The sequence below is a fragment of the Pocillopora damicornis genome, chromosome 4 (genome assembly GCF_964200805.1).
Source record: "Pocillopora damicornis chromosome 4, jaPocDami1.2, whole genome shotgun sequence".
NCBI classification, from domain to species: domain Eukaryota; kingdom Metazoa; phylum Cnidaria; class Anthozoa; order Scleractinia; family Pocilloporidae; genus Pocillopora; species Pocillopora damicornis.
Window position 1 is genome coordinate 9,472,297 of NC_142673.1, and position 13,704 is coordinate 9,486,000.

Sequence of the window (13,704 nt, forward strand, 5' to 3'; positions counted from 1 at the left end):
TCATCTGATGGATAAAGAACCTTTGTAAGGCTCAGGGGAGTCCACTGTTAAGAGGAATTTGGCTTGCAGAGGCTTGCCTTCTTTGTATGAGGTCCTACCCTCCTCCCCTCCTCCAAGAGATTTACAATACTCAACTCAACCAATAGTTTAATAACTGATGGTCTCTCTTCTTTTTAACAAAAGCAACAGCCTTACTACAACTTTCTTTGTACAATTCTAAAGCATTAGCAGCATATTAACAATGCAATATTACATTAAAAATGAGCTAAAGAGTTATACTTAAAGAACTCAATGATTCTCTAAGGGAGACCTGTTAACAGACCAATCGCTATTTATAGCTTGGGGGGCATCAGAGGATTTTGGGAGGATCACTTGGTTTTCAGGGGGATAGAGAAGGAATCAGTTGTCTCTGACAGAATTTTGAGGGTGGCCATAGAAAATTGACTCCACATTTTTTTTTTGGGGGGGAGGGGGGAGAATGTTATTAGAAAACCACACAGCCCTATGGGGGGGGGAACAGGTAAGTTTTAATATTGTGATACAATCAAAATCCTGTACCCTTCTCCCTCTCTCCCAAGCAATAATTAATGAACAGTCCCTAAAGGCGTTTAAACAGTCATCGTAATCCTATTCTCCGAATAAGATTCAAACATGGTAAATGTTTTTTTCCCTGATTATAATATAATGTGAGCCTCTTTGGCCTTATCAAAAAATCTAACAAATGCGTGACTACAATCGATTAAAGAAAATGATGTTAACAAATCCCTCAAGCCAGGATGTTCCGTCTTATTTCTCATAATTAGCTGCATTGTCTCATAGAACTTTTGCCCACTATCGAATAGTCTGGCTTTCCTACCCAGGCGTTTGTTAGTGGCTCATATCCATCGACCGTAAAATCCCGGATGCAGCCAATGAAATTAGGTTCCAGGTTCAACCTCGTTGGAGCTCCCAGGAAATATGCAGTTGCGGTTGGTATATCAAGACGATTGTAACCTCCTGGAGCTTGTCCAGAGACTGAAGAGACAAAATATAAAAGATTTTGTTGTCAATCAACGCAGAATGCGTGTGAAAGTAAAACATCCTATCGTTCGTTCTCTATGGCTTCAACCAAGGGAAAACTATTCTCATTTGTTTCAACCGAGAAGCGACGTGTGCGGCTTTCTTCACTCCTGAAGAGCAACAAGTGATTTGTACCTGCGGCCTTAAGAAAGAAAAACTTATCTGTCCAAGAATATTGTTTGTGCTAGACGATAACCTTGGGTTCTGCGCTTTTAAATATCTATGAAAACTGCAGTTTCCTTGAATTTCCTTGAAGGTGTTTTCTGATGACATACTTTTGGGGCGCTTTTCGATTGAATGTCTTTAAATAAAGACGGCCAGGCAGAAGAAAGGAAAGTATCGCAAATGGCCAATGAGAACTCAAGGTAAAAATAACCAAATTTTCTAAAGCGCGGGAAAACGTAGGCGACCAAGTCGTGATTGGTTTAAGTTTTGAATCTGATTGGTTGAAAGGGTAACACCAGTTTTCTAGACCAAGGAGCGAAGTAAAGCATATCCAATCCAATCTTGGATAACTTTCAACACTCAATTGAAAAATGCTCTTCTACTAATCTCGCAACCTGAAATATTCGGTATACTCTTGGCTTACAAGTTGGCTCACTGTTCTTTACAATTAGAAGCAATGAGAAAAGCAGTCTACTCACGAGTTACGTCGTCAATGCTGATGGTAAGCAATCGGTCGGCGCGGGTCAGGTGGACCTTGTGCCAGTTATCGTCGTTTAGTTTCAAGTTCTTTGTCTCCATCCTTTTTGTTCCTATGAAACAATTTGCCCAACGAATCAGCTTCTATTAAATACGAAACGTTTGTTGTACTAACAGATAAAAAGAAAATTTGGGAGAAAAGGTATACGAGCTGAAAAAAATTGATTCTCGTCGTGGGTAAACAAATTAACTCTTCTGTAAAAATTTTTTTAAATATTCTGCTTTCTCAATGAACAAAGAACCAAGAGTCATTCTGTATAATTAAAATAATCAAGATACGTATTTTAAAATTTATCCCTTCACTTGCTTGCAAAAGGTCTCGAGGGTCATCTTACATTTATCTGTATAAGTTGTGTGTATCTTAACACAGCTGTAATCTGGTTTGTCAACTGATCATGACGCATGAGTTATTATGTAAAAATTGACCACCGTAAAAAGTTTTGTGAAGCTGACGCCTCGAGCGTTAGCCTCTTACTCTTCAACCTGGCACTGTGCTATTGCTCGAGACGTCAGCTTTATAAACACTTCACGGTGGCTAGTTTACATTAAAAACAAACGATCTTGTAATTCCCCCCCCCCCCTCCCACCGAAGTAGCATGAAAGTTTCTTTAACTCAGTACTCCTTCATAAACAGCCATATACACTTTCAAACTGGACAATGCTGAAAAATGCTAAAAAGTGACCAGCATCTAAAAATCTCCTTACAGTATCACCCATGAAACACATGTTAGGGTCACGAGAGTAACGGAACTAATCACCAACTAAAGAAGCTCTTGATTATCAAACAAATTCTCCTTATCAGCTCCTTAGGGAATGTATAGAGAACAGAATGGAGATTATGCATACTGATGTTAGGGTGTAAAGGATTAAGGCTTAGGTACCTGTGCCCAGCTCAATGTGGTACATAAAAACATTGCTATCCTTGTAACCAATGTAAATATAATCCTTGTAGTATCCTTTGGCATACATGATCATTCCACTCGATTGAGTACTTTTAAACTCAAAGCGGATATCATCGTGCTTTCTGTCATTTCTTGGTTTGAAGTTTGCAATGGTTGTATAACCCAATCCAGTGGTACACACACACCGACCTGTTCAGCCAACAAAAATTTAGGAATCTGTCATTATTTATCGCAGGGGAGGGGGTCGGGGGATTTTCTTTGAGATCACATGATTTCCGGGGGGGAGGGCGGAAGAGAAGTCAGTCAGAGTATGGAGGTGGAACTGTAGATACATGAGAGCTTTTTTCATCCCTATCACACTCCAGCCTCTCTTTTCTTACTCCCTTAAGGAGCCTGGCTATACAGGCTGCACTTCTCTGATAGAGTCAGTTGTTAATATTGCAGAATATAGAAAACATGTATTCAAAGCGAAAGTTGCACTTGAATAAGATCAGTAGTTGTACTGTTATAAAATGAACTTGATCATAGATTTTTGATATTGGTATTTGCGCATAATCACCATGCGCAACTGATCATGAACAACCCAACTGCCAATGAGGGGAGATCGTTAGAATACTTCAGAGTTCAGGATCAGGTAAATTCTTTTAGTCACAAACAAAATCCTCGTTATTCCCCCCCCGCTCAGGCAAAAGAAAATGTACTTGACCGCAGACAATGAAAAGCGTCAAGTCACGCGCGCAGAAGCCGGCCCACGAGTGTGCTACTGGTGTGCTTTGCCATGCAAGCCCTTGCTACGCAGCTTAGATCGCAGACGAACCTTTCGAGTAATACACGTTTAAATACCGGTATTTCACCTTCTTCAAGACGAGTGATGTTATACTCCAACTGGAATCCTGTTGATGTTGTTGAACTATCAGTGGTGAAAGAAAACTTGACTTCCCTTCCTTTTTTCTCTATTAAAGGAGGGAGCCGGTCTGCGCCCCCCCCACACTGTGTATCACTGTCGCTCTCGTCACTAACCACTAACTTGTCAAAATCGCACGTCTCAGAATCTACGGAGCAAAACGATAACATATATATGAGAAACTTGCTAAGTTTTTTTCAGGAAAAATACTCGTTGCAAAGTTTTTTACATACTGATAACAAAGCAGGAATTGTTCTTACATTGCAAAGCAAACTTCTGGAACGTGACAACAGCCTTGTAGTTATCAGGTACGTCCAAAGTTAATGTGCAGCTCTGGTCGTTTGGATAAAAGTTGGGAAAATTTGGTGAATAAAGCGCTCCTTTCATTGTTTCTGGCGAGTCAGCCTTGATCTTAATTTCTCTTGTGGGACAAATGTCAGAGCCTTTTGGTGCTGAAAAATACAATGAAGGAAAAACATTATCCAAATCAGAAACTTCGGAATAGAGTAGTATTCAATTGAGTGTTGAAGATGATCCTGGTTGACTTGTTTTTGCTTTTTGTTTGGTATCGTAGCATGCCGTAACACATAGTTCGCTGAGCGTGCCTTATTATTCCATACCTGGGTATATTGTGCCGTGACGAGCCGAACCATAACCTACTACACCACATCGCACTGAAATATACCCGTATCGTACCGAGCCATACCACATTGCACCGAAATATACCCGTATCGTACCGAACCGTATCCGTATCGTACCGAACCGTACCACATCGTACCGAAACATACCCGTGTCATTCAGAACCGTACCGTATCGTGCCGATACATACCCATATCGTACCGAATCGTACCTTATCGGATCAAAACATACCCGTATCGTACCGAACCGTATCCATATCGTACCGAAACATACCCTTATCGTACCGAATCGTACCATATCATATCGAGAGATACCCGTATCGCACCAAAACGAACCCATAACGTACTGAACCGTACCACACTATGTTATACCATACATTACAATATCAGCTTCTCCATACCCACAACAGAGTGTTCCCTCATGCCCGAGCTTCTCAGCTAAAACATTTAATCTTGAATGTTAAGGAAATGAAGCGTTCGGCAGATGTTCATTTTGAGCATTTGTCACCTCGCCGACATGTCAACCCGCCGATAACCAACTCGGCAACACCATTGGTCGACTCGCCGACACCTTTGGTCAACTCGAAGTGGCCGGGTACTCAACTTGCCAACTGAGGGCGAGTTGATTTAAGGCGTGGGCGAGTCGACCAAAGGTGTTCGCGAGTTGGTTGTCGTTAAAGTGACCAGTTACCCTCACAAATCAATTTTACTTACGATCTGTCTCAACAGCGAAGGAGGTGAACGAGATGTTGAAACCTTTAATCTCAAAAGATTCGTCCGACTTAAAGCCGATGGAAATCTTATTTCCTGTCGATGTATACTCCGGGGGAGTTCTTCTGCCACAGTATCGAGAGGTTCTTGGGCCATCGATGATGGTCACAGCGTCATAGTTACACTCGTTTGGATCTACGAAATAAGTTATATGTTTACAGTTTAAATCTTCGCTCGCGTAAAAAATGTTTACTCTCAGAAGCTCACACATAAGTTATTAGAGGAGTGCGCAGCGCGCCTTAAAGCGACGCAAAAGCCAATTGTTTGCTGTGCTGTCGGCCACGGTATTAATTCTATGTATGCGAGGAATATTACATCTAAATTGGGAATTTCTACGAAGAAATTGAGCCATGCTATTAGCGATACGTTCTTGATTAGCCCCCTAACTACCAGATTTGATTAACATGTAACTTCTCCCTGTAGTGTCCATACATTATTCAGCTAACAGGTAATGAGAATGCTTAAACTTATAATGTAGAAATTGCTCTGTTGATCTAACACCAATTTCTTTTTACTAATTTACGAGGAAATGCACAGCAGCTAGAGGGGAGATTTCACAACCAGATCTTGGGAGTTTAAGGGTTAATAATACCTTTAGAAAGTTATGCGAACATTAGAAATTTAGCACAACTTGATATTTAAAAGACTTTTAACAAATAATGCAAATGAAAAAGTTTAGTTTATAATGCACTTACCATTATCGTCTTCTTCAACTTCAAAATGTTCAAACTTCACCTTGATTTTAACACTGTTTCCACCATCAATGGTCAGAACACAGTTTACATCAGGAGGGTAGGCATTTGGAAAATTCGGTGAAGTGACTTCCCCTCGAGGGGCCTGAATCTCACGAGAAGGACATACAGAGATCCCTAAGAGCAATTATCACAAGTTGTAAGTAGTTCTTACTCACCGAGTTAGAGGTTCCGTAACTTACAGTATGGACCGAGAAAAACGAGGTTAGTAAGATATTTATTATATGTATTCAATTTAGCGGGCCGGACAGTGAAATACGGCAGGCTGAATTGACCAATCTAAGTGCGCTTACTAACTGAGAGATACGGGTGATCTACTTTTAAACTCATATGGATAATTTTTCATGCATTCGATAGGTTTTGATAACACATCATTTAAGAACGTTTCATTATCTAAGAACTTTTCTAAAAAAATACGCCACCGATGTACCATTCAGTTCTGAACTTCAAAAATACATTTCAAGCTAAAAATTTAGTCCGTGACGATAGCAGAATCATCAACGAGAGAAGGAATGCAAGACTTTGTTCGTTACAGGGTAATATTTTAAACAAAAGTCAACATAACTTGACCATCAAGTCCATTAATATGGATGGTAGACTATAGATTATAGACATTGTACAACTGGAATCCACTATAGAAAACATTTATCCGTAATTAAATCGGACACTTTGCGTGACTATGAAAGGAAAAAATAACCGACCATCAGGGGTCAGCAATTTACAATACCTAAGTTTGGATCAGGGAAGAAATCAGTTCGACTGTTTAGTTCATTAATATGTCAATAACTAGTGTTAACCACCATTCGTAAATTCTAGAATCCCTCTATGGTTTACATTTCGCAATTAGCAGTTAATTTTAAGTGTTTCCGGAAATGACTTATGGCGCTCGACTAAAATATCTTTTCTTAATTCAATTTTTCATCAATTACATATTTCTTAAATGAAAAACAGATTTGATATTTTTTAATAAATTGGGTAGGGGGGGGAGGGGGAGATGAATGTGAACGAATGACGAACTTACAAGTTATAAGGAAAACCTATTGCAGAGTTCTTGATCAATTTAATAAGAAACCCTGGAGAAAGGCGTGAAATTGAAAATTAATAGCGTGGAAGAGCTCTACCAGAGAAATATTAGCTCGTATAACTGAAGTGGAACAAAGAAAAGGTTTTTGTACGTATAAGTTAGAGGCCTATTTTCTGAGCTCATTCCAGTGGCGTTAAGTTTTCCGAGTTCGCTTTTTATGCTGACTAATTTTCTACTCACCCATGATTTGGTCCACCAACGCAACAAGTGAAAGACACAGAAATATCCTCTTCGTCATGGTTTTTGTCGCCTGAAATCAGAATGAAAGCAGTGTATTTTAACTTTCGAGTGTGTTGGACGCCCACGATTATGCTCTCCTCAAAACTCCCAAACACAAGTGGTCTAAACTCAACCAGGTTAATTTAATTTCATTCACAAGAGGCGTTAACATCAATATCTGCCAAAACTTCATTTAAGAGGCAATATTGGCTTACAAAGCAGACGGTGTTAAATTGCCGTGACTGATGTTGTGGTTGGTATTCAAAGACGGCGAAATTAAAAACATGCAGTCTGAAGCAACATTTGATCACCTTTGCAAAAATAAGATTGCTTCCATCAACTATTCTCGACACCAGAAGACAAACTTGTTTTAGTCATAAGGTGATTTTCTAAGAGGGTCTCAATGGGGTTAACCGCTAGCCGTAAAACAGCCATAAAGTTTAACCGTTAGGCGTTAAAAAAGTTCACACAAAAACATATTTCTGGTGACAACAATGGAAAGATGTTGACTGTTAGCCAAAAATTGGCCAAAATTTTAACCTTTAGCCGTAAAAGCTGTCACCCGATTGAAATCCACTTTTCTCGGAGCTGTTTTCGCACACTCACAATATCGAACAGTATTTTTTTGGCAATTTAGAGATACTGTACTAGAAATCTTTGTAAGTATTACGTGATGCAGTGTTGTAATTTTTCACCCGGGATATTGACCGTATGATTTCCTGTTTAACTAAGTTAATTAAATTTTCTGAGCCCCACATTAAGATAATATTTCAAAGAAAATTGTTACTTCAGCCAGCTCGATCAAAATGATCCCTCCAGACTAAGTACAACCATTTCTTTAGAAACTACATGATAATTTGCTGCAGTCTTGTATCTCACAGGAAAACTTGACACGAGCTAAGCTCAATATCTAGTACTTCTCTCTAATGTTAGCAACGATGATGAGAGTTTTAGGTTAAAGAGAAATCCATGTTCAGATTGCTTCCTCTGCCAGCCACCAACCGCATTAAAGTGTGATGTGTCGATCTCGTGTTAGGCACCGACTGTTTACTCATCAACCCTGAGGCATCACACAAATCTCCTGACCGAACGTATTCAAATATATTGTTAATTGTTTACTTAACCATCGGTTAAGGGGCCAAAGGAAGTACAGATGATTATGATATGAACCATTTATGTTTTTCTGCGGGCCTCTCACAGAGAAATGATCATAAGTGAAAATACCTCACACGGGCACCGTCAAATTAAAAGCTTTCGTGTTGGGCTGTCAATAGTTTGATTTTTGTCAGGATATAACAAATCACCTTAAACTAGGACAGAACAACTTAACTCTTTAACTCCCACGTGTGACCAAGACAGAATTTCTCATTACAGTATCATTACAATATCAAGCAGACAAGTGACGAGAATAAAGAAAAACATGAATTAGGGGATTATTAGTTGATCCAATACCAAATTCTCTAAACTGACATCACAAGAACTATATGGCAGACAGTAAGAAGAATTACTAATGAGATCTTGGGAGTTAAAGGATTAAAGGAGCAAGTAAAGAAAGCTATTTTCCTTATTTTCAATATGAACGCGACAAACGCTGTTAGTTTTTTTGCATATGTCAATGAATCTAAGTGGCACTGTTAAATTTGTCTACTTTCAATGAGAATGCATCAGACTAACAGTAGAATTCAGGCTTCAAAGACATTTTTACTCGTGTAATCAGTGTAATCCTTACTCGAGATTGATTGCACAGTATCGTAGGTTAGAACAAACTGATGGAAAAAGTTTACCCATGGTTTCTTAACAAAGACATCTCATTCAAAGACTAGAAGCCGATCATGAAACGAGCACTAATTGAAACCAAACACAGTGTAGTTGATTTCAGGAAGCAATTTTGCTGCTCCGTGGTATGATTTTACAATAATCATTAAAAACCATAGAGGTGAAGAGTTGGAGTTATCACCAATTAAATGAAGAGAATTTTTCGAAGATATACAATATCAGTGAGATGATTTTAAAAGCATAAATACCTAGAAACCACAGACGACCTGACCTAAATGAAAATAGTCTTCTCACTCTTCCTTCACTAACTTTCATCAAGAAAAATCACCAAAGCCGCAATGATATCCATCATTCGTCCGCTAGCCCGGCGAGCATATGGCTTTTCCGAAGTATTTTCCAGCATGAAATAGCCTTTCGTTGTCCAGTTTTGAAAAAAAGAGGAAGAATGAAAGAGATGAAGAAAGAAAGAAAAACGCTTCTCTCAAGAAATAACCGAAAATCTGTGAATCTTCTTTGGAAAGAACAAATTCGCTGTGGAGTTACTTCATGCGAAAAATTAATGTTTATTGATTTCTCAGGTAAGGTGGTTATGAGGATATACGCGCTCTGATTGGTCGAGGATTAAGACATATTTTGCGGTGAAACAATTATAACGTGAACAGGAAAGCACCACTCTTCAAACGACCACCACGCGAGTTGTTGATATTTCTGAAGAGGGAATGCACAAAGCGAAAGAAAGAGCAGTTTATCTCATAATCTTTCAGTAACTGCACCTCACTTTTCTTCTCGTGCTGAGCGGATTTTATCAAGGAGCACCTGTAACAAAATCGCAGTGATGGCAACAAGCTCTTAATCTTGGCGTGGATTTGCTAACTGCACCACATGTAAAATAGTTTTACATTACATTTGCAGGAATTATATGGCATAAGCTTTTTTTCGCTTTCATTGTTTAATTAATGAAACCTACTTTTCGGCTCTTAAAGAAACTCTAAAACCGAGCTGGCTAAAAAAAAAAGTAATTGACAGTGCCAATTACTTAATATGGTAAGAATTTTTTGTAAAAATTTTGTAAATCAACATTTTGTGAAATAGCGATAGTCTATACAAGTCTTGAAACATGTCATTGTTTAATTAGTGCCATGTTGTTCGGGTGTTGGCACCCCTCCCCTCCCCCGAAGCGAAACGCTGGAATTTAATTCTTGCGGCTGCATTACAAAATTGTCAATAACATAAAAACCCCAAAGCACACCTATTTTACGATACATAAGATAACCCAGAAAAGACAAAAACTGATGAAATTTGTTGCTGCCATGCACACCAGTAAGCGCATTAAATCCGGATCAATTTCGAAAAACATTGAGTCGTGGACCATAGGAGCCATCCTCTCCCATGGCACAAGCGTCAACTATGCGACTGGCCCACCCATCCTCTCCCATGGTACAAGCGTCAACTATGCGACTGGCTCCTTAAAGTCTCCTAAAAAAGCAAGAATTTCCTGTTCTTCCATTCAGACACAGCGGGCGCGGAGAAAAATAGCGTTGTTTGAACTTTCGGCGGAAGAGTAAATAAGCTTATTTCTGTAAAGGATACCGAACTAGTAATGTTTTCATGGGGTGCAATAGAAATAAATAAGATAGTTTAGGAGGACATGGATCATCTTTTGATAGTCGGTTTCAACTTAACTAAAGTTTTTTGAGTGAAAGTGATGCTGAAAAAGTTAAATTAAAACTTAAGAAAAACTATTTGTGACTTCGCTACTGAGGAATACCAATTGAAATCAGCGAAAATCATCTCGTTCCACAAATTGAATTACAAAAACAGAAAGGCGTCGTCATTTCTATTTATATTCCAAGCACCATTTGTTTTTGATCTTCGTACAAAGGCCGAACAAGGTATCAAGCTACAAGTGCACTTTCACCCACACGATCAAGTTTGTTGTACGTACAACCACATCAGCATTATAGAAAGAAATGACCCCCGATTTTACTTTCAGTCAGGTGGATTTCTCACACACTCCCTACAGATAAGTTTAATTTTTTGGCACCCCTGCAATTGCTATTTTAAGTAAAGTAAAGAGGAAGTACATTTGTTTCTAGCGTTAAAACGTTCCTCCCATCTATGACTCTAAAAGAATTCATTTTTGACCACGGCGCTCTAAGTGAACACAAACACAGACATGTAGTTTTTCCTTCAGATTTTCAGCCATTTTTGCTTTGGTCTTGCGACTTTTGGTTGAATATCAAACGAGTCGTAAAATTTCGCTCTGACGAGGGGCTTACGCTCCAAACTTCAGCTTTGAAACTCTGTGAGATGGCCTATAGATGCATTATCAACTCAGTTGATAAAGCCAAATTATCTAGTCATTAAATGAACGTTATAAGGAGATTTTTAATAGAAAGTTTTCAGTATCATGATCACCTCATTTTAATATCACTCGTTTCCGTGCAGGAATGTTTTTTCAAAAAAACAGAAGCAAAGAAAAAATGAGACTCGAGCAGAAGCATAGAGATGTCATTATATACTTAAAATAATTAACAAATATGAATTAAATGACTGACCAGTGAGACTGAAGGGCGAAACGTGTCCCGCTAGTCAGCAGAACTTTCCTTCGAACGGATGCACCCAAAACAAACTCCAGGTTTGATTACAATTGCGTAATGCTCACGAGCTGACAGGAAATTCATACTAGTTAGACAGCGGCACACGGTAAGCCGGAAATAACGCAGTGAAAGAGATGACAAATTATCATTGTCACGCCACCTAACCTTAGTTTTTTTGTAAAAGCTCGACAACTCAGTACGAACTTTATAACAAGAATATAGTAGCAAGGCCATGAAATGAAAGTTTGGCATTAAAATCCAAAATGAAACCTAACTTTGTACACTAAATGTCCTGGCGCAAAAATCTATACTTTGGATCTGTTAGGAAAAGCATTGAAGTCCGAAACTGTTCGCGTGTCCCTGTCTGCTCAAAATATTGCCTAGTCAATGACACCAAAAAATATTTTTATACTGATTTAACTATGAGTATTTCACGACGGTGCCAGTGGGATGCGAGAAGGTTATATAATTTGAAATTCACCCTGAGGCCAAAACAATGCAACTTTAGCGTATTGTTTAGAGAAGATATGAACAAATGATCTCTTTGAATGCCATAATACTAACCTTTACAGCATAGTTATTACGAGATTACAGTATTAAACAAAATCGAACCCAGCTTGGGGATTCGTATACAAATGTGAAAAACTTAATGAAACTCGCACAGTACGAGTGCAGTACAGAGATTTATGGAGTCGTTACGCAATTAAACAACATCAAATGCAGTTAAACATTATTTTCTCTTGACGTGAATAGATCTTTACTTCAGGGTTCATTTAGTGTCATTTATATTCAAATTTCTGTTATTGGTACTATCATTACACCAGACGCCACGCAGTTAAGTTAAAAGCAACGCGATGAATAACAAGTTACAATTATTAAACCCGGTGATGTTTTCGTAAGCAACAAATCCAGCCATAAAACTTCCTAAACACTAAATGTCAACTTTACAGTGTGGTGAGTTCTTGGAGATGAAAATTTTTAAAGCATTCTACCAAACAACTGCACTATGAATAAATTCTAACTGGTTGAAGGATGGTGTAGGAACGCCCTTGCTCACATGCTTCCCTTTAAAATTTATTTGTCCCGCGGAAAGACAACGACAAACTAGTTTGGCATCCAGAAACATCTTTAGAGTAATCTAGGATTTCTGTTATCGACACAAGTTTGTTTATTCAGCTCGACATATGAGAGAGGAACAATGCTCTAACTAGATCTACCACAGTCGGATACTACAGGATACGCAGGAAACTTAGAGACGCGATCATTACTGACAACCAATATTACTCAACTGAAGGCATGAAGGGCAAAACAATAGCGATTTCACTAAACATTAGTAAGACTACGTACTAACCTTTTATCGGCTTCACCAAAGATTCTCCAAACGTCTGTGAAGGCTAAATTGTCTTGTCGTGTCAGCCTCTGAATGAACTCTTTCTTCACGGCTCTTTTCGGGTACTTTTAAACAACTAACACCAAATATAACTTTCAGTCCAAATTGAACTTTCTGGAGTGATGAGGGCGTTATGAAACTTACCGGAAAGCGGGGTCAAAACTCGAGCAACGGGCAAGGCTCACGGCAGACTAAATGTTTTGTTATGTAAATCACAAATTTTTATGGTCTTGTCTTTTTGTTTTGAATCTTTTGAAGCTTATCACAGACTTTGAATAACATAGAAGTGTACTTATAGGTTTAGAAAAGCAATTTGTTTCCAAATTTGGTCAGGTTCAGCCAGTGTTCAGATTGTTTTTTTTTCTTCTTTACAGGAAACACTCAAATCTAATTATAACCTGTATTACTTGGTGTTCAAAAAAGTATACCTTTCTGGAACTTTAAAGTGAAGTGAAAATGCTGTTAAACCAGAAAAGATTGACTCAAGCTAACAAGCGCACTAGCTGATTTTACAGGACTGCCATGCTGAACAGGACTTCCATGCAATCAAACAGACGGTCGGAATACTTGATCATAATCACTAACAATCACTAACAACGTCTTGATGTAGGATAACTATGATGATCGGGAGTTGTATTCTTGATCTACAAGCTGAATAAACTTAATCAGTAGCCCGTGACTCCGAAAGGACACAAAAACTGATCATGAACTTCGCCCCTTTACACGCAAGCGTCATCAACCTCTTCCCACAATCCATGCCTTCTTCTTTCAATCACAAGAATCTGAGTCAAGAGACCAAAGTACAAACTTTCGCCATCTCGAGAAGGAAGAAGATAAAAATTGGAGAACATTCCATTCCTCCCTGTTATTTTGCTGTATTCTGCGAATGAAGTAATTTTGTCGCACA

At 38.7% G+C, this 13,704-nt stretch overlaps 1 protein-coding gene across 4 annotated transcripts; it reads right to left on the reverse strand.

The window, feature by feature from the left end:
* Nucleotides 1-130: 130 nt before the first annotated feature.
* Nucleotides 131-13,546, reverse strand: LOC113679259 (zinc metalloproteinase nas-39). 4 transcript variants are annotated; one of them, XM_089202755.1, is made up of 10 exons: nucleotides 13,226-13,546; nucleotides 12,759-12,873; nucleotides 6,993-7,062; nucleotides 5,672-5,845; nucleotides 4,920-5,111; nucleotides 3,828-4,019; nucleotides 3,518-3,715; nucleotides 2,643-2,852; nucleotides 1,704-1,814; nucleotides 131-1,014 (listed from the first exon to the last, which is right to left on the reverse strand). In XM_089202755.1, exons 3-10 carry the CDS (start codon nucleotides 7,048-7,050, stop codon nucleotides 800-802), a joined length of 1,350 nt encoding a protein of 449 aa, XP_089058881.1. In that variant the 5' UTR covers nucleotides 7,051-7,062; nucleotides 12,759-12,873; nucleotides 13,226-13,546; the 3' UTR covers nucleotides 131-799. The 4 variants fall into 4 exon arrangements, with proteins under 4 accessions (XP_089058881.1, XP_027052009.2, XP_027052008.2 ...); XM_027196208.2 differs by lacking the exon at nucleotides 13,226-13,546 and adding an exon at nucleotides 12,942-13,118; XM_027196207.2 differs by lacking the exon at nucleotides 13,226-13,546 and having other exon boundaries at nucleotides 12,759-13,072.
* Between the last annotated feature and the right edge of the window lie 158 nt (nucleotides 13,547-13,704).